At 42.3% G+C, this 24,318-nt stretch overlaps 1 protein-coding gene across 1 annotated transcript in view; it reads left to right on the plus strand.

Moving 5' to 3' along the window:
• The window catches only part of LOC126152714 (mucin-19-like), a 401,377-nt gene that overhangs the window by 251,103 nt on the left and 125,956 nt on the right, over positions 1-24,318 (plus strand). Inside the window, exon 18 of the mRNA XM_049916057.1 lies at positions 23,480-23,674. Coding sequence (XP_049772014.1) covers positions 23,480-23,674 — 195 coding nt within the window. The remainder of the gene's footprint in view (positions 1-23,479; positions 23,675-24,318) is intronic.

The following is a 24,318-nucleotide window of genomic DNA, read 5'->3' on the forward strand; positions in this document are numbered from 1 at the left end:
GAGCTTTTTAAATGAAACAAACGTTATTAACATTTTACATAATGAGATTTTCACTCTGCAGCGGAGTGTGCGCTGATATGAAACTTTCTGGCAGATTAAAACTGTGTGCCGGACCGAGACTCGATCTCGGGACCTTTGCCTTTCGCGTAGAGCACTTGCCCGCGAAAGGCAAAGGTCCCGAGTTCGAGTCTCGGTCCAGCACACAGTTGTAATCTGCCAGGAAGTTTAACATTTCACATCTTTATTCTTCATGTCGTCCGCCACTCGTGGTCTCGCGGTAGCGCTCTCGCTTCCGGAGCACGGGGTCCCGGGTTTGATTCCCGGCGGGGTCAGCGATTGTCACCTGCCCCGAGATGACTGGTTGTTGTTGTGTCCGCAGCATCATCATTTATCCCCATTACGGTCGGAGGAAGGCAATGGCAAGCCTCCTCCATACCGACCTTGCCTAGTACGGCGGTGCGGGTCTCCCGCATCGTTCCCCTACGCTCTATCAAGAAGCATGGGACTTCATTTCCATTATTCATGTCAATACGTCTGCAGCCCTCTGCCGTCAGAGGGCACCAAATTTTAGTGTGTATAATGGCGGAATGTAACGTAACTGTCTCGGTGCGTAAGAAACGGACTGCTGTAATCGAGTTTCGGATTGGAAATTTGTGGTAAGGTCTTATGGAACCAAACTGCTGAGGTCATCGGTCCCTAAGCCTACACACTACTAATCTAACTTAACCTAACTTACGCTCTGGACAACACACACACCTATGCCCGAGGGAGGACTCGAACCTCCGACAGGGGGAGCCGCACGGACGAGTTTCGGATTCTACGACTTCGTCCACACATGGAGCACATTCTCTTTCGTCATGGCAATGCCAGACCACACACAAGACATCTGCAACAATCCGACGCCATGGGTTCATTTTCATATATCATAGTGCTGACTTGGCCCCATCCGATTGTCATCTCTTTCCAAAACTTAAAGAACATCTTCGAGGACTTCACTTTGATAGTGATGAAGCTGAGCAAGCAGAAGCGACGTTGTGGCTTCGACAATAAAATCATTCTATGGTGACGACGGTATCAACAAACTGGTCTCTCGTTGAGAGAAATGAGGTGGTCGCCAGGATGCCTATGTTGAGAAATCAACATGTAAACATGAAGAATAAGGATGTAGAATGTTAATAATTCTGAAGTGCCGTAGTTTTCTTACCATTCATGGCAGGCGTGCTTAGATCTAACCCACAAATGAAGACTGATTTAAGGATGAGACTTTTAATCCATATATATTGAATGAAGATGCAGTTCTTCCATGTGTTTGATTTTCTGGACAATGAGTCTCCGTCATCAGATCAGCAGACTTTTAATAAAATATGTTAAAAATGACGAAATTCCTCCAATTTGATTATCAATGTGATGATTTTAGACCCTGGTCATAGCCTTCGATGAGACACCGACATAGAAATTATTTCAGCAACGTGTTAACTTTTACTTTAATTGGAATGAATAGTTTTTTAAATTGATTATAATGTATTTTACACTATTGCCTACCTTGTATCAATTAGATTTCGCACGATTTTTTCGGACCCCTTACCATTTCTTTCGTGGTGTTAAGAACGAAGTTGTCTATGTAAATTACGCTACTGTTACTTTAATATGATGGCAGTACAGAATTTTGCAAACGTAATTCTAGTCCACCTTGCCCACCGTTACTACTAGAAAACAATGAAGTTTAACTAACATATGTCTGACTGACAATGCGTATGTTCTCCTTTTCATAGTTCAATATTAAAAATTTACAATGTTCCACGCCTATATTATTATCCATTAGAATAACGGCTTGTCACTTAAGCTTTTATATACTCCCATTTTTTAATACCTGATATTAACCTATCATAAAACGATTGTGCATATACAGCTTCATTTGTATTTTAGTGACACCACGTAAATGGTTAACGTCCAGAGTGATGGCATTTTAACGGAAATGACCAAAAATATAACTAATTCATTAATATTACCCATTATGTAATATGGTTATAATAGAATTGTTTTGCATAATAACTTATAAATTACTGTTTTTGCATTGGTTGTTTATGTATGGTATGTTGTATTCAGGGCCTGAAGATGATGTTGTAACAACATCGAAACTAGTCGCCAATAAAACCAACACCTTAATACCGCTGGAGAAATTTCGTCATTTTTTAACATATATTATACTAGCTGACGTCCCAAATCGTCCATTTCAACTATGAATATACGAAGATTTTAATAATATGGTGAAGAAGCGTGCTTTTCTCAAAGGCATCTACTGATTCTCAACTCCATGTAATAATTAACATGCACATTTTTTGGATTCATTGTCGTTATAAACATAAAACTAAGCCAAAAAAGTGAGGAACTGTTAATGTTCTGTTTTTATCTTACAAGTTAGGTAACAAATTTTAAAAAATGTTGAAGTAATTGAAAACAAAAATAACATGGTAAAGAGACGAAATGTTTACAGTAAAACGAAACTGCATTGCAAAGCATAAACAGCATGTACTGCGTGGAATTGTTGAGAACGATGAGTAGCATGTTTTGAATCACGAGAAATTTTTTCAGAGATTTTTAACTAGTTGTAAAGGGAAAATTCGTTTTAAAAAATATATTCTTTCGTCATTTGACAGGTACACGTAGGTATCTGGTCGATTACATGGACAAAGGTTAAAAATTTGGTTACAGAACAAAAACAACACATTGGTTCAGTAAGAATTAAGTACATCTCCAAATACTGGTTGTTTACTGACAAAATAGCATACGACATGCGCAAACGCTGCAGCCTTAGATGCACTTTTTTGAAAGACAAAATTATGCTTGAGTGTGCACAGAATGTCTCCTAAAGCTGTGTGGTGTTCATTTTCTAACTTGCAGAATCTTAGGTAAGGGTTAAAACATTGCCAGTACTATCTCTCTGTTTAATTACAGGACGAAACGATCACTTTGTGATGTGCATATGAATGATGACAATTGTTTTTTTATGATTTTTACTATCAATTCCAGACAATTTAGTTACTGAAGCGAGGTTTAAACACAGTCCAACTATCACTACATATGTTTATTTTTATACAGAAATATATGGCTCTAAATAGTCTACTACAAAAGCAAAGGGAGTGGCTCCCATCGTTTGGATCCTTCGAAGTAACGTTATGCTGTTATGTTGTGATCCTTAGTACGAAAAATGGTTTGATGCAGCTGTCAATACTACTCTGTCCTGCGCAGGCCCCTTCATCTCTGAGAAACAATTTAGTTTTCATCCTCAAACGGATGAAAGTTTATGTCAATCAAGCTTTGGACTTCTACAACAATTTTTATCTAACATATTTCCCTCCATAACCTCGCTGTCCCTTAACTCCCCGGAATGTGCCCTACAAACTATTCCTTTCACTTATTCAACCTGTGTCATAAATTTCTTTTGTCCCCGATTCCATTCAGTAACTCTTCATTATTTATGTAATCTATCCATCTAGCCTTCAACACGCTTTTGTAGCACCAAAGCTTAAAAGTTTTACTCTTTTCTTGGCTGTTGTCCACGTTTCATTGCCGAGCAATGATACTTCCCAGATAAATACTTTCAGAAAAGACTTCATATTAAAATACTTCAATTTTTCATAAAAAGTGTTCTTACTATTGCAAGTCTACATTTTATATATTCTCTTACTTCACCATATTTAGTTATTTTCCTCACCAAATAGCAAAAACTCGACTGCTAATTTCCTAAATTCCCTGATTTCATTCTACAACGAGGTGACATCATGAAGTAAGTTACATATATCATCCTACGCTAAGACCATTACAAAACAAAGTTGCGCATTATCAGAAGAGAGTACAAGTTCTGGGTTTCCTGCAGAGACAGTCTGTTGCGGCACGGATAAGAGGTGCATTACAATGTGGGAGTGAAATGGCACAGCAAATGGTAACTTACTCCAGAGTTGCAGTACGCGGAACAGTATGATTCTCGCAGTCAAAACATCTAAACTGTTCAGAGGTTTACCGTGAAATTATAGTAACATATGGATCAGATAAAACGTCCCATCCAGCTGCAATGAAATAGTGTCAACAATTTGACCAAGTTTCACAGACCTGAGTGATGCTGATCGGGGAGGAAGTCTATCGATATCGTCCACAGTCGACAATGTTCAGACAATCGAAGAACTGATTCGCTGCAATCGCAGATTTCCCGACGATAAGGACGTTCACACAGCAGCTCTCGAGTCGCTCCGTGACCAGGGAGCGTATTTCTGTCCCCGAGAATTTGAAAGATTGGAAGAACGTTCCGACCGTTGTTTATAGAGACTTGGTGACTAGTTGAAAATTAATGTCGTATATCTGTGTTACTTTGAAGTGTAGTGCAGCATTCAGCAACAGTTACTTGGCCTGCTAAAATAGTATGTAACTTAATTTATGAAGCCCCTTAGTACATTGCATTACTCTTTTTTTACTTTTGTCAATGTTCACCTTACAACCTCTTTAAGACAATATCCGTTTCGCTCACCTGATCTAAATTCTTTGCTGAATTTCAGTGATATATGTAAATCTTACAGTTTCAGTTTCTTCTCCTTAAATTTTAATTCGTCTTCCAAATTTCTCTTATTTTCGTTTATTGCTTGTTCAATGTACAGATTGAATAACATGGGGAATAGGCTACAGCCCTGTATTACTTGCTTCTTAACTACCGCGACATGGTGCTCCGGAGATTTATTAGGAAACGTTTAGATTAATTCACTGCAATGGTATACTGTTAAAATCAATCTAAATAAGAGTCAACAGTCTCGCTTTGACCAGCGAGACAGGGCTATACTTTTCATTATTCCAAAACAATTAATTGATGCCCTGGCCAAATGCATTCAGGAAGATTCCGAGTCCGACCACAAGACTGGGAAACGATAACCTCTAATAATAAATATAAAGCCTTCGAAGTCCATAGTAACAACCCAGAAGCTTTCTAGTAACTTCACATAACAGGATAATAGTTCAAAGTAAGTAGGTCGACATACAAACGATCCAAACTTCAAATTTCCATGGAAACAAATGTATTTTATTAGCTTCAATAAACCTTGCCAAATTCATGCCTTTCCTTTCCCAACTAGCTCTCCATTGTACTATTAAGAACCTTTCCACTCAGCACTCTAAATTGAACTATTCACCTAGAAAACCGGAAAATAACTAAACAGAATTCTACGTCTGCTCATGGGAGTCTACCTTCGAACTTTTGTAGACTTTACATACTGGAAAAGTAACTTTATTGATCACACAGGATCACAACTCCTGGTGTCCTGGAATGTTAAACGCTTTAAAACCTCCATCCCAGAGGGCACGCAGCTTGACTGCGGCAACTTTACGATTTCTTGAGATCCAACTAGCTGCATGAAAACTGTTTAAGAGCCAACCTTTTCATTGCTCTCAAAGTATCATTTACCTCTGTGTGTTGTCTTAGGAACAGACTGCAGAGTTTTTCACTAGTAACTTCCTGACAATGCTAAAATATGCTTCTGTAGAGTGCTGCTTCCTTCCAAGACTTCTCATAAGATTATTACTGACAGGTGCTGGAAAATATCTGCCATCGTGGTAATGTTTCTGAGGCCTTAGACCAGCATAGCAGGTTCTGTTTACAACCATTCGCATGGTTTACCGAAAGAACAACACATCATCTACAGGCTAGACAAAGCCCCCTTGCACCGAATTGTGGAACCGGCTCTAGCTTGGCCAACAGCCTAGAGAACAAGACATAGAGGTCATGAATTATATACCTCCCGTTGCCTTTATTTTATCCCTGCTACGTCCAGAATTTCGAAATGTTTTTCAGATCAACATTGTCAAAAGCTTTCTCTAAATCTACAAAAGGTACAAACGTTTGTTTTCCTTTTTTAATCTATCTTATAATATAACTCGTAAGGTCAGTACTGCATTGAGTTTTCCTACATGTCCCCAGAAATAAAACTCTCCTGATGTTGGTTTGTGTCCGACTTTCCACTTCTCTGTAAAAGATTCGTATTAGTATGGTGCACCCATTATTTATGTAACTGGGAAGGGGGGGGGGGATTCGGTAACACAAGTGTAGGCACTTGCCTCTTTTGTAATTAGAATTATCTTTTACTTCTTAAGCTTTCAGGCTATTTCGCCTGCCTCACGTATCTTGCATATCAGGTAGAATAATTTTATCATGGCTGGCTCTCCAAACGAACTCATTAAATGAGAGGAGATGTCGCTTAAATGTTCAAATGTGTGTGAAATCTTATGGGCCTTAACTGCTAAGGTCATCAGTCCCTAAGCTTACACACTACTTAACCTAAATTATCCTAAGGACAGACACAGACACTCATGCCCGAGGGAGGACTCGAACCTCCGCCGGGACCAGCCGCTCAGACCATGACAGATGTCGCTTACTTCTTGTACCTTGCGTAGAGGCTTGGGTTGGATGACCTACACTGTGACAAGGTTGAATTGAAGTGATGGTTTGACGTCAGGATGCTGACCATTGGTGGTTCAAGAAAACAGCATTAACATTCACAAAAAATGGTTCAAATGGCTCTGAGCACTATGGGACTTAACTTCTGAGGTCATCAGTCCCCTAGAACTTAGAAATACTTAAACCTAACTAGCCTAAGGACATCACACACGTTCATGCCTGAGGCAGGATTCGAATCTGCGACCGTAGCGGTCACGCGGTTCCAGACTGTAGCGCCTAGAACCGATCGGCCACCCTGGCCGGCTAACATTCACAGGTTTCATTAGAAAACAACCTACAGCACCTGTAGCCAGTGGTCGGCTTGGCGTCAGCAGTGGAGCAGGACTGGTGACACGAGACACCGCGGAAACTCGTGCACGGTCTTGGAACGACTGCACAATTCATGTCAGTGTGCACCTGCAGACGTGGAAGTCCCCCCGTGATTCTTCTAGCGTAAGACAGACCCGAGCAGAGGTGTCAGCGCTTGCCAGCGGAGGCGTACAGAGTCAGTTTGCCTGCACGAGTACACGTGGATGGGTGGCTGCTCCGTCCTCGTCATGAATGGTTGACCTCGAAGGCAGAAGTCCAGCTGCTGCTGAGCTGAACCCGAGATAAACCACCGGTTGAAGCCGCCAAGTCCACAGAAGTGGAGTTAGGAGACGCCACGTAAGTGATGTAATCCAAAATTCGTGGTGCCAACTTGCCCTGTTGCCTGGCGTCGACGTCCCGTCACAGTAGGTGCTGCCGTACTGTGAAACCGTCTACTGATAAGTATGGATATTTGTATAGGTTCAGTGCCCACTTGCTGTGCCAAGGCACTGCATCTAACCACGGATACCAAAACAAGGTGGCGGGCAGGAGGTATGGTAAGTGTGGTGCCGCTGCCGTGGTCGGCCCGACGTTCTGCAGCGTCTGCAGTACTGCGAACGCTGGCCCCTGGCCCGCAAAGTGGAAACCAGAAAGCAGTATTGCTGCATTGTATGCAGTGGTGTTTTGATCCGCTCTGCGTCCACTGACGTCCACGGATCGCTCGCGGCAGCTGTAGCAATGTTACTATTCCACTTGTTAGCACCGAAAAATATTGGCGGCTCTATACAATAGCTTCCTCCCCCGGCAGATCCAGTCCCTGGATCTCAGCCCCAGATAACTCTGCAAAGACTCAGCATACATTTCCACACTGACAATGTTGTACATTATATTTTCTTAAATCTACTCAGTTTGAACCACAACGTTCGCCAAATTCGTATTAAACCCAAAACTCCAGCCCATTGGCTTTCATTTACATATGACCTGAATATTCTTTAACTGATTACTCATTAACTAACAGGGTAATGTTACCAAATTCCCCCTGCCGTTGATCACTCAGCAGCACATTAGCTTATCAGGTTCCACACAATATTACGCAAAACACAATGTAAGTGCTACACTGACTCCTACTAATCCACACACCACTGGCAACTCCTCAGCATGCCATAAGCTGTTTACTTCTCTTATTATTGTTGCACAAAAATCATTTAGAGCATATGTCATTAGTCCCATCGGTGTACGTTGGTACCAGAAAAGAATATGCCACGTCATTCATCCCGTCATAGTAGGTGCTGTCAGATTCGGAAACCGTCTACTGATAATTATGTATATTTACTGTATATAGGTTCAGTGCCCACTTGCTGTGCCTCGGCATCGCAACTAACTACGGACACAGTTACACATATTCTCATCACTAGTCAAAACACATGCAGAACAAACTAATACAACACCGGCAAATTCGTTCTTTTTTTTACTAATTCTCGTAACACGTTCTGTCTCACTTAAACATATTTTGGGCTTGGCAGTTAGTCCAGGCCACAGATACCTCTTCCCCTCTTAATAAATCTTCCTTAAAAAATCATTCTTAACTGTAAATGATCCGATTGCATTGATCTCCGGCATTACTTTTCGCCTAGCCAGTGGTATCTTTACCCACTGTTGTAGCACATCATTCAGAACTTCGTCTCTGCGACCAACGTTTCTCATATGTTTTCCCACAAAACATACCCCTAAAGTCATGCTCAGATATAAACCACATACGGTACTAAAACTAAACTCCTCCCGAACAGGCCATGAAGGCCCAAAGGTACCGACCGGCCGCCGTGTCATCCTCAGCCCACAGAGGTCACTGGATGCGGATATGGAGGGGCATGTGGTCAGCACACCGCTCTCCCGGCCGTATGTCAGTTTCCGAGACCGGAGCCGCTACTTCTCAATCAAGTAGCTTCTCAGTTTGCCTCACAAGCGCTGAGTGCGCCCCGCTTGCCAACAGCGCTCGGCAGACCGGATGGTCACCCGTCCGAGTTCTAGCCCAGCCCGACAGCGCTTAACTTCGGTGATCTGTTACCACTGCGGCAAGGCCGTTGGCACATACGGTACTACCACATACATTAATGTATGTTGATAGCTAGTTCCACTTATTTCTCTCACCATAGTGCTAATCACAGACTGAATTTTCCTCACACCCACTTCCCAAAACAACTTTTCAGTGCCTTGCAGTACTATATCATATGAATCACGCCATAGTGAGTTTTCCTGCAGTTTGACTGGTTTGTCACCCTACCTTACGCCATGCGATTTTTTCCTTTGGGGCTTCATCAAGGATCGTGTGTACGTGCCTCCGAGACCTCCTTGAATTAAGAAACCGGATTGAAGCATCTGTTGCTACAATCACTGAAGACACACTTATCAACGTGTGGGAAGAACTCGGCTATAGACTTAATATGTGCCGTTTGACAAATGGTGCTCACATTTAACATTTATAAGGTTCTTGGTAAAACTGTTTGAGTCGCTCTTTCATTTGACATATCATTTATAACTGTAAGTTTAATGTAATAAATATTATAAAACGTTAAAACCCCGATATTCATTTATAAACACCCTGTAAATCATCACAGATTTCGATAATTACGAAAGGATTCGAGAACTTACAAAATTAATAAAAGCACGGTTTTACCAACACTGAATAGCTAAACTGAAATTTGAAGAATTACGAAAAGTACAAAGCAAAAATATATAAGACACTAAACAATAATACTGAATTACAGACTACTAGAAAAACAAAGTAGCACAGCCACAGATACGCTGGGTGGGACAAATCTGAAAACCTACGACTGACGATGATGACAAGGATGAGAAACAGAAGGAAGAGGAGCAGAACTATGGTAATGGGGTAGATCTTACTTTTGTTCGTCGATCAGTAGGCTTTTGTCTTAATCTGAAGTGAATAATTACTATAAAATAACTACTATAAAAATTGGATTTGGGTGATCAAGAAGAACTGCAACAACTTTATTCTTTCTGCGAACACATTCCGCAGCTCAGTCATTGAAAAAGTAGTATGATGTGTCACTTGCGATCTATTTCGCCTGGTAGAGAGCGAGGTACCACGGTTTGATGAAGCGCTGATCATTCCTGGGGCTTGCCTGAAGGAGGTGTCGCTTTGTTGACCCAGGCTGATTGTCTAAACACAGCGTTTCTTGTTGGCCGAGGGCGTCCACAGTGACCAGTTTGCTCTCTCCCGGCTGTTTGCTCCAAGCTGCCAACGCTATATCCTACCGTTTAGTTAGGTCCAGTGTTGTGATTTGTCCGCAAACAGGAGGCGCATGTTTCTGTACAGAGATAGCAGCTATCAAGTGCTGCTTCACTGGGTGTAAAAGCACTGAATGACGCAACACTGTGTAAACATATGCCATGTCTGCAGGATACTGTCCCTTTCCATATTGCTTGATAGCTCAGCAAAATAGTACATTTTGCAGCTTAACTGTTGTTTCAGAGTATTACAGAAAATCAGTACTCATATCATACGATCTAAATAAGATCATAAGTCACCATTCTAGCGAAATTCTTTCGGTTCTTCCTCCAGTCACTCCACCCACGACTTTCTCCAAGCAGTTCCACACTAACTAATAGTTTATGGACAGATGAAGCACATGGCGGCAGAAAGGACGCTCGATCACCAACTACCACTAACGTTACTTCAACCAGTATAACAATGCTGACCCCGTAGAGAAGCGGGAACAGCGAAAGAAGAAGAAGTTGAATCAATTTTCTTCCCCGGCTTAGCCCTCATTTTAGTAGAACTATGCTGCACTGGTGTTCAAGTTAAATACTCGTATGATACAGTGATCAACTTGCCTTCTTTTATTTTCTATATAGAGTGGTGGAACAGTGGTTAAGGCGAGGAGTGGATTTGAAATCTCCGTCCGACTATCTTGATTAAGATTTCCATGGAATCTCTTAATCGCTTAGGACGATCTGAATTATGGTTACTTTCCGAAGAAAACTTTGCTTCCTCGCTCTTGTCCGGTGAGAGATTGTGCTCCGTTCCTAATGAACTCGTCAACGGGACGTCAAATAATAAACTTTCATTTCCTTTTTCAAAAAATTACACAGAACAAATCACGTAATTTCCTAACAGACTCGAGACTGTATGATAGTTTCTTGATTAATGAATAGCCAGGCTCAGTCTTGTGAAGGGCCCCTCTTTGGCTGGTTGATCTACGCAATGCAGTAACGTGTAAATCTTTTCATTATCATCTGGTCCTTTACTTTTGCTGCTTACACCATAAACTAGCATTCGGTGTTCTGGAGTTAAGCCAAGTTTTTCAGAGAACTGGTAGCGTTTATGGATGCATCGTGAGAAACTGCAACCGCTCTCCCTCTGCGTCAATCGCTTAACAGACCGTCGGAGCTTCCCACTCGCTTGGCATTGTATGCGGACGTAGCGGCGCCCCCTGGAGTTGGTTATATCGAGCGGCGAGTCGCCGATCGAGAAGGGACGGACGCATCATAAGCGCAGGCGGCCGCAATATGGCTGACAAGGGCTCTCTAGAAGACGCGAGGGTACTCCAGCGCTCCGTAATATTTCTCCAATCTGTCCGCCGGCCACGGAGCCTGCTTCTCCTCTGACCATCATCCTTGTTCGCCATGCGGTTCTCGAATTTGCTAGTGACGCTCGCATCTTCTCACTAGGAACAGCCGAGTCTGCGATCATGCTGTCAATGAAAATCGAGTTTTCCTCCTACAGTTCTGACAGTTCCGATTAGTGTGTACGCCTCGCTGAAGGGGGGAGGGGGCGGTGTATTGCAGACTAGGGTTGGATTGTGGCGTGCCTCGCTGAAGAACTATTCAGCCGTTCACCTTATGTAAGGAAACCACGGGAAACTTAGGCCAGAAATGTCGGAAAGAGATTTCAACCATGAATTTCACAGCCAATATCTATATAAAACACGTTCCGCTCTAGCTTCGATAACGATGGCAGTCCATAGTGAACAGTACGCAATTTCTACTCATGCAGCGCCAAATTGCTTGATTACTGGTATTATGTGAAAAGTGTGAGAAATCAGAAATGCAGCTGACACATCATTTACACTTTCAAAAGCCATAATAGTACCACGAAATTGGAAATACATTGATAGTGCTTAGGAAATGCTGTTCTTTTTGTGGTTAGTAGTTTTATCATCAAGCAGTTACTGAAACAGGCTGTGACATCAGCAGAAATTAATGATCGCAAGAGTCCCAAGTAACAGGCACCTACGATTCACCGTTGGATTACCGAATCTGTAACCGTATTACAGTTATACACATCTTTAAGACGTCAACGACATCATACCAGTTTAAGGTACCGTAGATTTGATGCATGAGGAAATCGATAGCTGTGATATACATGTACAGACAAACAAATGACTACAGTTTGCCGCGCGGGGTAGCCCAGCGGTCTGAGGCGCTTTGTCACTGTCCGCGCCCTGCCCCCCACCCCCGCTCCCTCCTCCCCGGTGGTTCGAGTTCTCCCTCAGTCATGGGTGTGTGTTTTGCCCTTAGTGTAAGTTAGTTTAAGTTAAATTAAGTAGTGCGTAAGATTAGGAACCCATGACCTCAGCTGTTTGGTCCCATAAGAACTTCCCACAAATAAAAAAAGGTACAGTTTCAGAAAAGTTCTATAATTTATTCAATAGAAAGAGCTTCACAAATTGCGCAAGTCAATCACGCATTGGTCCACCTTTAGCTATTATGCAAGCCGTTATTTCGCTTGCTTTGATTGAGAGTCGTTGGATGTCGTCCTGAGGGATACCGTGTCAAATGTTGTCCAATTGGCGCGTTAAACCGTCAAAATCCCGAGCCGGTCGGAGTGCCCTGCGCATAATACTCCAAACTTTCTCAATTAGAGAGAGAGAGAGAGATCAGGTGATTTTACTGGCCGAGGTATGGTTTGGCAAGCACGAAGACAAGCAGTAAAGACTCTCGTGGTGTGTGGGCGGACATTATGTTGCTGAAGTATAAGCCCAGGACGGCTTGCCAGGAAAGGCAAAAAAACGAGGCGTAGAATATCTTGGACGTACCGCCGTGTTGTAAGGGTGCCACGGATGACAATCAAGGGAGTCCTGCTGCAAAAAGAAACGGCACCCCAGGCCCATCAGTCCTGGCTGACGGACCGTATGGAGGGGGCGAGAGTCAGGTTGGTATCCCACCATTGTCCAGGGCGTCTCCATGCACGTCTTCGGCCTGGAATTTCATTGACTGGAGTAGAATTGTCCTCAGTGATGTGTCCAGCTTGGTTGTCATTCAGCTTGGTTGTCATCCGTGGAAGGAAGCGTAAACGGAAGGAGCTGAGTTAAGAGCCAGCTTCATTTCTTTTGTCGTTCCCTTAAATCAGGGGCCCTAGTAGTGGCAGTATCTATTCTGTCAATGAAGCGTAGTTAATGATCGCACTGTCGACGAAATGTTTTAAATTTACAATAATAAAAAATAAATTGTTGTAGGGTATCTGAAGTACACCAGCACAAGGGAAGAGTCAGGAAAGTCCACGCATGATTATCCTAGCTCCTGATAAAACGTTCATATCAATCAGGAAGCCTTAGTTGCATGATATTACACACAGAGCACCCTTTCGAACTCATAGATCTGCATATATACACATGTTATTGGACAGTATTTGATGGCAAAGGATAATATGTACCAATATTACGTTTCTTCTGTACTGCTACAGCCGCGTATTGCGAGGGGGAAAAAGCCATCTACATGACTCTGTACACACCCTAATCTATCTTATTTTCATGATCCCTACGCGAGATGTACGATGGAGGGAGCAAAATGGTTGCAAAGTCTTCTTCCAATGCCGTTTCTTTATATTTATGCATCAGGATTTCGCGACAAGATCGTCGCTTTCTTCCAAAGAAATTAAATTCTCTGAGTATCACTGTTACTCCTTCTGATGGGTGATACCGATCTGTTACGATCCTAGCAGCGTGTCTTTGAATTCGTTCTCTATTGTCATGTCTACTTGATAATGATTGAAAATACTAGAACAGTACTCTGGAACTGGTCGCTATAACTTTTTGTGTGTGATTTGGTTAACGTATGCATTGCTCTTTCCCAGTTCTCTTCAAACAAATCGAGTTCTTCTGTTCGCCTTCCATAATACTAATTTCATATGTTCGTCGCTTTTCATTTCGCTTATTAGTATTGCACCTCAAATAACTAAAGGATGTGGCGTGCTTCAGACGCTCGCCACTAATATTTTGATCGTATACTATCGAATCGTTTCTCTTTGATGTGGGAAGTACTTTGTATTTACCCACTTACCCGTATTCCTTTAGTTTCTCTGTGCAACATATTTCCAATCATTCAACAACATAAATTAAAACTACGCCTGACGTCACTTCGGTCACGCAGCCCTGCCTCCTTAATAATCCCTTGTTCTCTCCCATGAGGCCCTTCTCACTATTTAAAGCCGAGATGCGTTTTTCCCGAATATTTCTTTCGAAAGGCAGCCAAATTTGCGGTATTCTAGGCGTCGGCAGATTGAAGAGTGAGCAAGCAAGTCCCCATCTTTTACCTGGTTACGTTCAGGTAACACTTACGAGCTGTTTCCCATTGTTTTACCAGCCCCCCGCAGCGCGCCTTTGATAGTAATGGCAACAGAGTACGCTGAGACGTCCAGGGAGCCATTATTTTCATTAACTACATAAACACTACGCTTACAGAATGAGATTGCCTTCTTTCAGACAACAAAATCATGTAGTAAATTACATAGCAACGAATCTCATAAGAGTGACAGATTAAAATACGATTTACGAGTCGACTACACATACAGAGCGCAATGCCTATCCGTGCCAATGCAGGAACTGCAATTATGTCCTCGTAAACGGATGTATTTTGTTAGGGATTCCAACAATGTGGAACTGTGAAAAAAAAAGCGAAATATACAAACTGAGTAGTCCATGCACAAGATAGGCAACATCAAGGATGACGTGAGCTTAGGAGCGCCGTGGTCCCATGGTTAGCGTGAGCCTCTACGGAACCAGAGGTCCTTGGTTCAAGTCTTCCCTCGAGTGAGAAGTTTAATTTTTTATTTTCAGACAATTATCAAAGTTCAGGCACTCACACATAATCAACTTCACTCTCCAAAATTCCAGGACATGTTCAGATTTGCTTGGACATATGCAGGATTTGACGGTCTACGCACGGAAAAAATGAAAACATTAAAAACATATGTTTTGACAGAGCACAGGGAAAACTGTGCGACTGTGAAACTGTTGCATTCATTTGTTGCAGTTTATGTGACAAACTCTGATGTTTTCATAACTTTTTTTGGGATTGATTATCACATCCACAAGAAAACCTAAATCGGACAAGGTAGAAGAATCTTTTTACCCATTCGCCAAATGTACAAGTTTGGTGGGTCGACAACATAATTCCTGTCATGTGACATGCCGTCACCAGTGTCGTATAGAATATATCAGACGTGTTTTCCTGTGGAGGAATCGGTTGGCCTATGACGTTGCGATCAAATGTTTTCGGTTCCCATTGGAGAGGCACGTCCTTTCGTCTACTAATCGCACGGTTTTGCGGTGCGGTCGCAGAACACAGACACTAAACGTATTACAGTGAACAGAGACGTCAATGAACGAACGGACAGATCATAACTTTGCAAAAATATAGAAAGTAAACTTTTCACTCGAGGGAAGAGTTGAACCATGGACCTCTCCTTCCGCAGCTGTTCACGCTAACCACGGGACCACGGAGCTCCTACGCTCACGCTCTCCTTGATGTTGCCTATGTCGCACATGGACTACTCACTGTATATTTTGCTTATTTTTTTTATAGTTCCATACAACTTCTTCCTGTTTTCTTGATTGATCTGTGTTTAGTTTTTCAAGGCCTATCCAATGTGCCAACTTATCAACTAAATCTGACGAGGGTGCGATGGGGAGGTTCCCTTGGTAGAATAGGATTTATAGTAACCGAGATATAGATTTAGTTACGGAATGCGTAGAGGTATCGTTACTCACAAATCTTGAGGGCATTATCTCGAATTTCGAAACAATGCCCTATATTGCGTAAGCATCAAATATTTTTCAAGGTCGGAACATATTCTATCGGCGAAAACCTTAATTAACTACCGGATGATGAAAAAGTCAGTATAAATTTGAAAACTGAGTAAATCACGGAATAATGTAGATAGAGAGGTACAAATTGACATACATGCTTGGAATGACATGGGGTTTTATTAGAACGAAAAAAATACAAAAGTTCAAAAATGACCGACAGATGGCGCCTCATCTGATCAGAATAGTAATAATTAACATAACAAAGTACGACAAAGCAAAGATGATGTTCTTTACAGGAAATGCTCAATATTCCACCATCATTCCTCAACAATAGGTGTAGTCGAGGAATAATGTTGTGAACAGCACTGTGAAGCATGTCCGGAGTTATGGTGAGGCATTGGCGTCGGATGTTGTCTTTCAGCATCCCTAGAGATGTCGGTCGATCACGGTACACTTGCCACTTCAGGTAACCCCAAAGCGAATAATCGCACGGACTGTGGTCTAGGGACCTGCGAGGCCAAGCATGACGAAAGTGGCGGCTGAGCACACGATCATCACCAAACGACGCGCGCAAGAGATCTTTCACGCGTCTAGCAATATGGGGTGGAGCGCTATCCTGCATAAAAATCGTACGTTCCAGCAGGTGTTTATCAGCCAGGCTGGGGATGATGCGATTCTGTAACATATCGGCGTACCTCTCACCCGTCACGGTAGCAGTTACTGACGTTTTGCTGGACATTTTGTGAACTTGTTTTTGTTCTAATAAACCCCCATGTCATTCCAAGCATGTGTGTCAATTTTTACCTCTCTATCTACATTATTCCGTAGTTTATTAAGTTTTCAAATTTATACTGACTTTTTTATCACCTGGTACTTACGCTAGTAACTGCTATAAGAAACACAAGAAATGCACACACACATCAACACACTGCTTTAAAAAAAGAAGAGTACAGTATTAGCGTACAGGTATAGCATTTGTAGCGTTCTTCCGGGAAAGGAAATTTCCTCTCACACGAGCGCTGCTCACTCTTCAATTTACTTGTGGACTATACGGAGATGATAGGAACTTCACAGTTGCGGGCATAGCGAAAGAAGCGCAAAATGTGTGGAGCATGCTGGCACGCTGATTTGTGTAAAGATGTTTAAGTTCACAGGAGGCGTCAATAGGCGTTAGGCGCGGTATGACGGGCGTGTTTTGCTGCGCAGCGGGTGGCGCGTGCGGCCGAGCTCCGGCGCAGGCCCCCCCGGCCCCCCTGCCCCCCGGCCCGCGCACAGAGGCAGGGACGGTAAGGAGCTGATCCAGTGTCCCACGGTGGGCTGCGACGGCATGGGCCATGTGTCTGGCAACTACGCCACCCACAGAAGGCAAGCGCAGACTTTCAGGTATTGTGGTAGCCTGCCGCGGGCTGGCCCGCACGCCCACTGCCCGCTCCCGGTCCGCGGCAGGCTAGCATTAGTCGGTCCATGTGTTCACCTTTTTTTTCGAATTTTGACCGTATTTGATGGTATTGTGCCTTCTTTGTTTTTAGCAGTATCTTTTTGGAATCCCCCTTGACACCTGTGTTCAGTAGTGGGCGCCTGCCGCCAGCCCTGCCCGCGCCTCGCCACGCCTTGGCTCTGGGTCAGGTCCCGCTCCCCCCCTCTGTTCTGTTGTGTTGCTTGGCAATCGTTGCGCCCTGCAGCTGCCGCCGGGCACACTGCACGGCGCGCCCCCGCCCGCCCCGACCCGCGTCTCCGACACAATATGTGTGTGTGATGTGACTGTCTGTTCGACTTTATTTTTATCGTCTGTGTTTTTCAGTTAGCAGCATCGTATTTTGCTCTTTCGTTCTTGTCGTAATCCTTATTGTTTTTCTTTAAAAATAGATGATTGCACGTGGTATGTTTTGTAAGTGTATGAAATTGGTGTTTTCTCTGTAGGTTGTTGTTGTGGAGTTAACAGTTTACTTGCATCAAGTCTTAACGCTTGTCGGATTTCCGCAGAGTAAATTGCTCTGTGTAATGGCTCTACATACATTGTTGCGGACCTGATCGATCTTCACCTTCTCTTTTCACTCAAGAGCAAACAGTAGAACCGTAAATTATAGATGATTGTTTCACAAATACTTGATTGAATGAGCATTTGGCATGCTTAAATTTTGCTTTATGCAAATTGTCAGGGCTGAAAGAACAAGAAACACTGAAGGATTAGCGCGCGCGTCTTTTGTTAATGAAGAGGGTTGTCATGCCATCGTTAAGGAGTCTAATATGCTTTACTTCACATGTACGTCTGTTAGCGCCCGGCTGTTTATAATTTACAGTTCCTGGACGTTAACTAAAGTGGATCGCAAAGTAAGGCCCAAACATATGCGGAAATGGAATTTTCCTTCCGGTTTATGATTTACTCCGCAGCTTTTCAACTACGCTTGAAAAAATAAATGATTTTTCAAAATAACAACATTCTGCACTCAGATTTCAATGGTTACTCTCATGCATACTTTCACGAATCGTTCACTGAAAGTTGTACGACAAAGGTTGATACAACATCATGACGTTTGTTTTCATTCCCTTACCCCTATCATAGACATATGTTCAGAACAATAATGTAGCAGTAGCGTTAGACCAAAGATCGATTTGTTTTTTTACTGAGAGTGTACACCGCCTGCGATCTCTTCGGATTTGTTTCAGTCACAGTGTAATTCACTATGTACCACAAGTTAGTAAGATATTTATTTAAAACGTGCGCAGTTTCCATTCAAACATAACTCATTACGAAGCATTTCCACACGATGGTAATTTGAGCACATACTACTGCGTGAAATTATAATACACTAACAGCCAACAATATGGAGGCTACAAAATATCCAGCAAAAAATTTGCTACATGGCTGAAGCCCAAACAGTCTCACATTTCGTTACAATGATCGTGAAAAACTGTGCTGCATACGATGGAATACGTTCCAGACCCACACTTGAAACAACTTTTCTTTTTGCAGGGCATACATTCACCTAATGCAAACATATAGAAGGATGGTGCTTTATTGTTAATTAAATCCTGCATCAGAGCTAGGAGGAAAGCTGTCCACTAGTTAGATGTGTAATTACTTATGTTAGCCACATTTTTGAATCAGTTATAAATAAGCGCCAGATTGAATAGAATTTCCATTTGTCTAAATACATGTCTGAATCTAAAAACCCTAAGGTGGTTCTCACAGCATGCTATTCAAGTTTCCTTGAGTCTACATAATCTGTTTACCCTCAAATCTGGTGGTGTGTTTAAAGCCAGCCCACAAATAATCTTAGGTATATGTCAAAATTCTCAACAGCTTTCTAGTTTCCAAAATTGAAATATGAAACATTACAACATTTCCCTTCCCCTTGCCCTCCGACCTCCCCTACTGACAGTCAATTGCTCCATCCTTCACTGATTTTGAACAGATGAATAGACGCCATTACCACACGTTCTATTCTTCGCCTCGATAACGACATACATGTGGATCTAATTCAAGGAAAGGTGCCACAAGAGTAGAGACTATCTGTTGTTGCCAACTTTCATAGAACAAGGAAAAAGAGAAATGTTCGAAAACTATAAATGTCCTTGCTTAACACAGCGTATACGATATACTCGGAATTAAAACCCAGAAAATAAAAGAAAGCATACTAGAAGAGCAAACGAGATCATGTATAGATTACATTTTACCGTTATCCAAATAATTGAGAAACATTCTAGCATATCAAAGAGAAACTATCTTCTGTTTACAGGCTATATGAGAGTACAAAACAATGATTATTCCTAAGCTAGTGTATGGGAATGAGGCACAGGCTGTAACTAAACAGAAAGAAAGAAGACCAAGGAAACCAGAAATGTGCTTTTTGGAGAAGCACAGCAGGATGGACAAGAATAGACGGAAAGAGACTCGTACAAGTAACAAAAGAATATTACTCACCGACTTTTTATAATTCACTGTTTCTTACTAAGGGACTTTTTATAATTCACTGTTTCTCACCAAGGAACGGAAAAACCAGTACAGTCAATAAGACGTCGTTACAAACTATACTTCCTACTACGCGTAGAAAGACCCTCTGAAAGCGTTTCGAAGAAACTGAAAAGTTTTAATATATTTTTATACTTCCCGAAGACTTTTCGCAGAAGTTCCTTAGGTCAGAGATCAGTACAAAGAGACAAACGATCCAATATGTGTTTCTTCCTGGAAACAAATGGCTCAAATGGCTCTGAGCACTATGGGACTTAACATCTCAGGTCATCAGTCCCCTAGAACTTAGAACTACTTAAACCTAACTAACCTAAGGACATCACACACATCCATGCCCGAGGCAGGATTCGAACCTGCGACCGTAGCAGCAGCGCGGTTCCGGACTGAAGCGCCTAGAACCGCTCGGCCACAACGGCTGGCCCTGTAAACAACACTTCCAATCTTTGCCGTGGCTTTATCGCAAAATCGTTAAGAAGAATTAGACGTAACGCATTAAAAGACTTGATACTGAATCGTAAGAACTTTTAAAAGAAAAAGGTACAATGAGAACTATGATCGAAGCTTACATGTGTTAAATGTTTCTTTCGAAACGCTCAGGAATGGCGGTTACGTATTTTCGTTTGCTCGCCACATTTACTCTTGAATTCCTCTGGTATATCTGCTATTCAACTTGGATTATCACTGAACAGCAGTAATCGAACTCTGGTTTTGACATTATGCGAGCTAAGAAAAAGGGCCTATTCAAAGCATGCATGCGATAACTGTCTAGGCAAAAAATTAGTAAAAATCTTTGGACGTACTTGCTTCAGTGATTCTTGTTCAACACCCTGTTGCTTGCAGTTTGTATTGTTCCTAGTTGTTGCCCATAATTCATAAACTGCCTGTTGTGTAATATTTCATATGTAAAAACATTGCAGCCCATGTCCGCGTATCTTCGATGCAGTTCCTGCAAACAGCAACATAAAAAAATGGTGCTGGTTGTTCGATACAATTCTTTATTTCGAATGCACAGATGTCACTGCATTTTGCCCGTATATACTTTTAATCGCTATAGAAAGTCACGACTTTTCATAAATTATAAAAAAACCTAATGAATTATGACAACTATGGTCATATTAAGACTTTTACTACCTTTTGAACAACCTCTTTATAAGACTCATGAAATTTTAAATCTGTACGCCGTAAATGTACACAATTTGTATATCCACTAGAACTCAGTCATTCACTCGCTGACATTCTCTTTGAACAGAAACATTATTTCTGTAATAACTTATAAATTTTATAAATCGACTGAAATCCGCTAAAGGAGTTCGCAATAACAAAAATGTTTCCTTTTCATATTGCACTATATCACATATATGGCGCCGTCATTCATTTAATTGACGTCTTGGTAACCGAAAGCGCAGTCTTGGTGCAGTACACATCTCTGCCAGAAAACCATTTAAGACACTGAGTGTTAAAGCAACACGACCTGCTGTTTGTCAGTGACATCAGAGTTGTAATAAATAACAGCCCACACATTCCCAGATATTGTATTGTTCATAAAGGGTTGACTCGCGTAGTGCTGAAATTACATGTTGCTGTGGAACAATCGTCCAGTGCAGGTGCAGTTCATATTCCAAATCATGACTACGGTATCCCGTCTATTCCTGCCCATTACCAAGTATTCACTGTATTAGGAGGGTCTACTTGAAGTACGTGAGTACAGCATACGCACAAATGGAATCTCAGGTCCATCAGTAGGCTAGCGTCGTCTTGTTGGAAACCAACTCCTGGACTTGAAACCTACAAAGATAACGTGCGGAACAGCAGAATTCGTTCGATGTATAGTGGCACAGTAGTACATGTTTCTCGATATGAACATAGATAATGTAAACTGTGATTATTCGTGAAAGATATAACATCGCTAATCCTGAATACAGTTTTTTTCCGCTAGCGACATCAGAGACTGAAACATTGCAATGTTAGGGACAGAAGCTATGAAGGTACGTTAGGATGCAGACCAATAGCAAGATATTTCTAGCAGAGGGTGCTATAGTGAAGCTTGGAACGAGCAGCCATTAGTTTATTCTTGTCTCACTGCCGATCGTTTCTCCCTTCTAGCAAGCTTTCTGTTTCACCCAAGACCAAATTACAGTACAAAGAAGTTTCAACTGTCTGTGACTATGAAGCCCAAATCGTGCAAGTAACTGGCAGTTTTATACGACACTCACGTACCATTGTAGTGACGCCGGTCGAAATCTGTTAGTTGTTCGCATGCTACCTCTTCACTGTATCTACACTGCATCAGTCTCCGCGAACCACCTAATGATGTGTGGAAGAAGGTACTTTACGTACAGCTGTCACTTCCCTCCTTTTCCTGTTCGATCGGCGTATGGTTCGCGGGAAGAACGATTGCTGGATCGAATCTCTCTAATTTTACCTTCATGGTCTTTTGACGAGATGTACGTAGTAAGAAGCAATATATTGGATTATTCTTCTGGAAACGTACGCTCTCTATGTCCTTGAGGCATGAATGCAGCAGGGAAAGATCTTTGGAGTTACAGTATATCCACTGATATGAAGACACTACGAATGTACGTCAAAAGGAACTGCAACTCGTTCCTTCTTCAAACGTCCATTAACCATTAGCACAGGAACTTCAGATTTGAGACTCTTACGTCAATGTAGTTTTTAATCATATTTCCTAATTTGTTTTCAAAATGCAGGTGTAATTCTTTGCTAGAAGTGGAACAACGCAAGCAGGACCTGACGATTAAAACCATCCGATAACAATCGCTATTTCACCCGCCCTTACTATTCTGAATCATTTATAACCATGTTTGCCATCATACGTGTTTGAATACCTGCGAAAAATTATTTAGCCTCATTATTTTCATTGTTGTAGTGGAGACACATCTAGTTCGACTTAATTTATGGAGTGAAATCTGAGATCAGAATGTTGTGAAGTTTAGTTTCCGCTCCAGCGGCAAAAGTGCGGTAGGAACCGTGGAGTACGGCCACGTACATCTCACATTTACAGGGACAGAGCTAGAATTCACCATCGGTTATTATTGGAATAAATTATTTCTCAAGTCGATCATCTATTTTGCTCAAATCAAGATATACTTTGCAGGTGTTTCTTTTCCGACATTGTTAATGAAATGAATATTTTATAAATAAATAATGAAATGAATATTTATAAAGAGGTCTTCTCTGTTAACGAAAATTGCCCTTAAAACACGAATTAGTGGAAAGAAAGTATCAAATCAGATTCACTGCAGACTAAACTAATACTTTTATGAGAACTACTGATCATAACTACTGCCGACTGGTCAAGCACGTTCAGCTTCTTATTCAGAAATCGAATACACGGTCATCATCAAACATACATTCCGTAAACTTGCAAAACAGAGCAGTTAGTGGCGCTATTACCGGCACATTTCGATTCCAAATTTTAGTGCCTATGAATGATTACAGTATCCAGAAGCGCTAATAACGATTGCGCACCATAGAAAAGAAGATGTAATTGTGTGCAAAATGATATACTACGTTTGATGTCCTGAGCTACCTACATGATCCTGCGGCTGTTCCAGGCTGATAGTACAAGCTGTATAAAAGATTCGCGACATTGGCTGCTTGCTGTTACTGTTGTGCTGCTCACTTACGATGTAATTCTGCTTTCTGCCACAGCCTCTCCGGTTGCCCACGAGCCGACCGGTCACAAATCCAGGCGCACTCACAGGAGCTGAAGTGCCCGACACCGGGGTGCGACGGCTCAGGTCATGCCACCGGTAACTACTCGTCCCACCGTTCGCTGTCGGGATGCCCACGCGCCAACAAGCCCAAAAGCAAGCCGCGCGACGGTCAGGACTCCGAACCACTCAGGTGAGCACCAGAGCAGTTCTTTTCACCCGCTTCAACATCTTACAGGCCTAATATGGTAGACTGTCACATGCTAGCCATAGCCGAACGCATGAATCACGAAAACAGCCAAGTTTGCCTTGTAATCTTCAAGACTTCTCCGTCCATTCAATTTCCAAATATACTGCGCAACACAATTAAAGAAACACTCTTTCGAAACCTCTTAATTGTTTCCCATTGTGACCCAGAAGTTCTAAATTTAGCTGAAAGTTGCCTACAACGTCTCTCTGTAATGGAGCAAAAGCGTGGTGCCCTGCGACGTAATCCTCGGGCTCGTCGACACTTCAGACAGCAAGGAGTCTACACACGTGAAAAAAAGGCCAGAGCTCAGAGGTTCATGTATGGTGTAAAATGGGTTAATGATGTCACATTGGCACCAAATTTTGCCAAAATTCTGCCCAATGCCACCGTGGATATGCCACACAGTGGGAAGATCGACGCACACACATCTCACCCCTCCTTTTGACACCTCCGCGATGGAGGACACAACCGCGACCCCAAACGTTGAAACCATGCAGTTTTCTTATGGGTGACCGAGGAAAACATTTCAGACACACAGCCGCTCAGAATAGATACGTAAAAGCCTCAGGGGGTGGCATAAAGGGCGT

The sequence above is a fragment of the Schistocerca cancellata genome, chromosome 1 (genome assembly GCF_023864275.1).
Source record: "Schistocerca cancellata isolate TAMUIC-IGC-003103 chromosome 1, iqSchCanc2.1, whole genome shotgun sequence".
Taxonomy (NCBI): domain Eukaryota; kingdom Metazoa; phylum Arthropoda; class Insecta; order Orthoptera; family Acrididae; genus Schistocerca; species Schistocerca cancellata.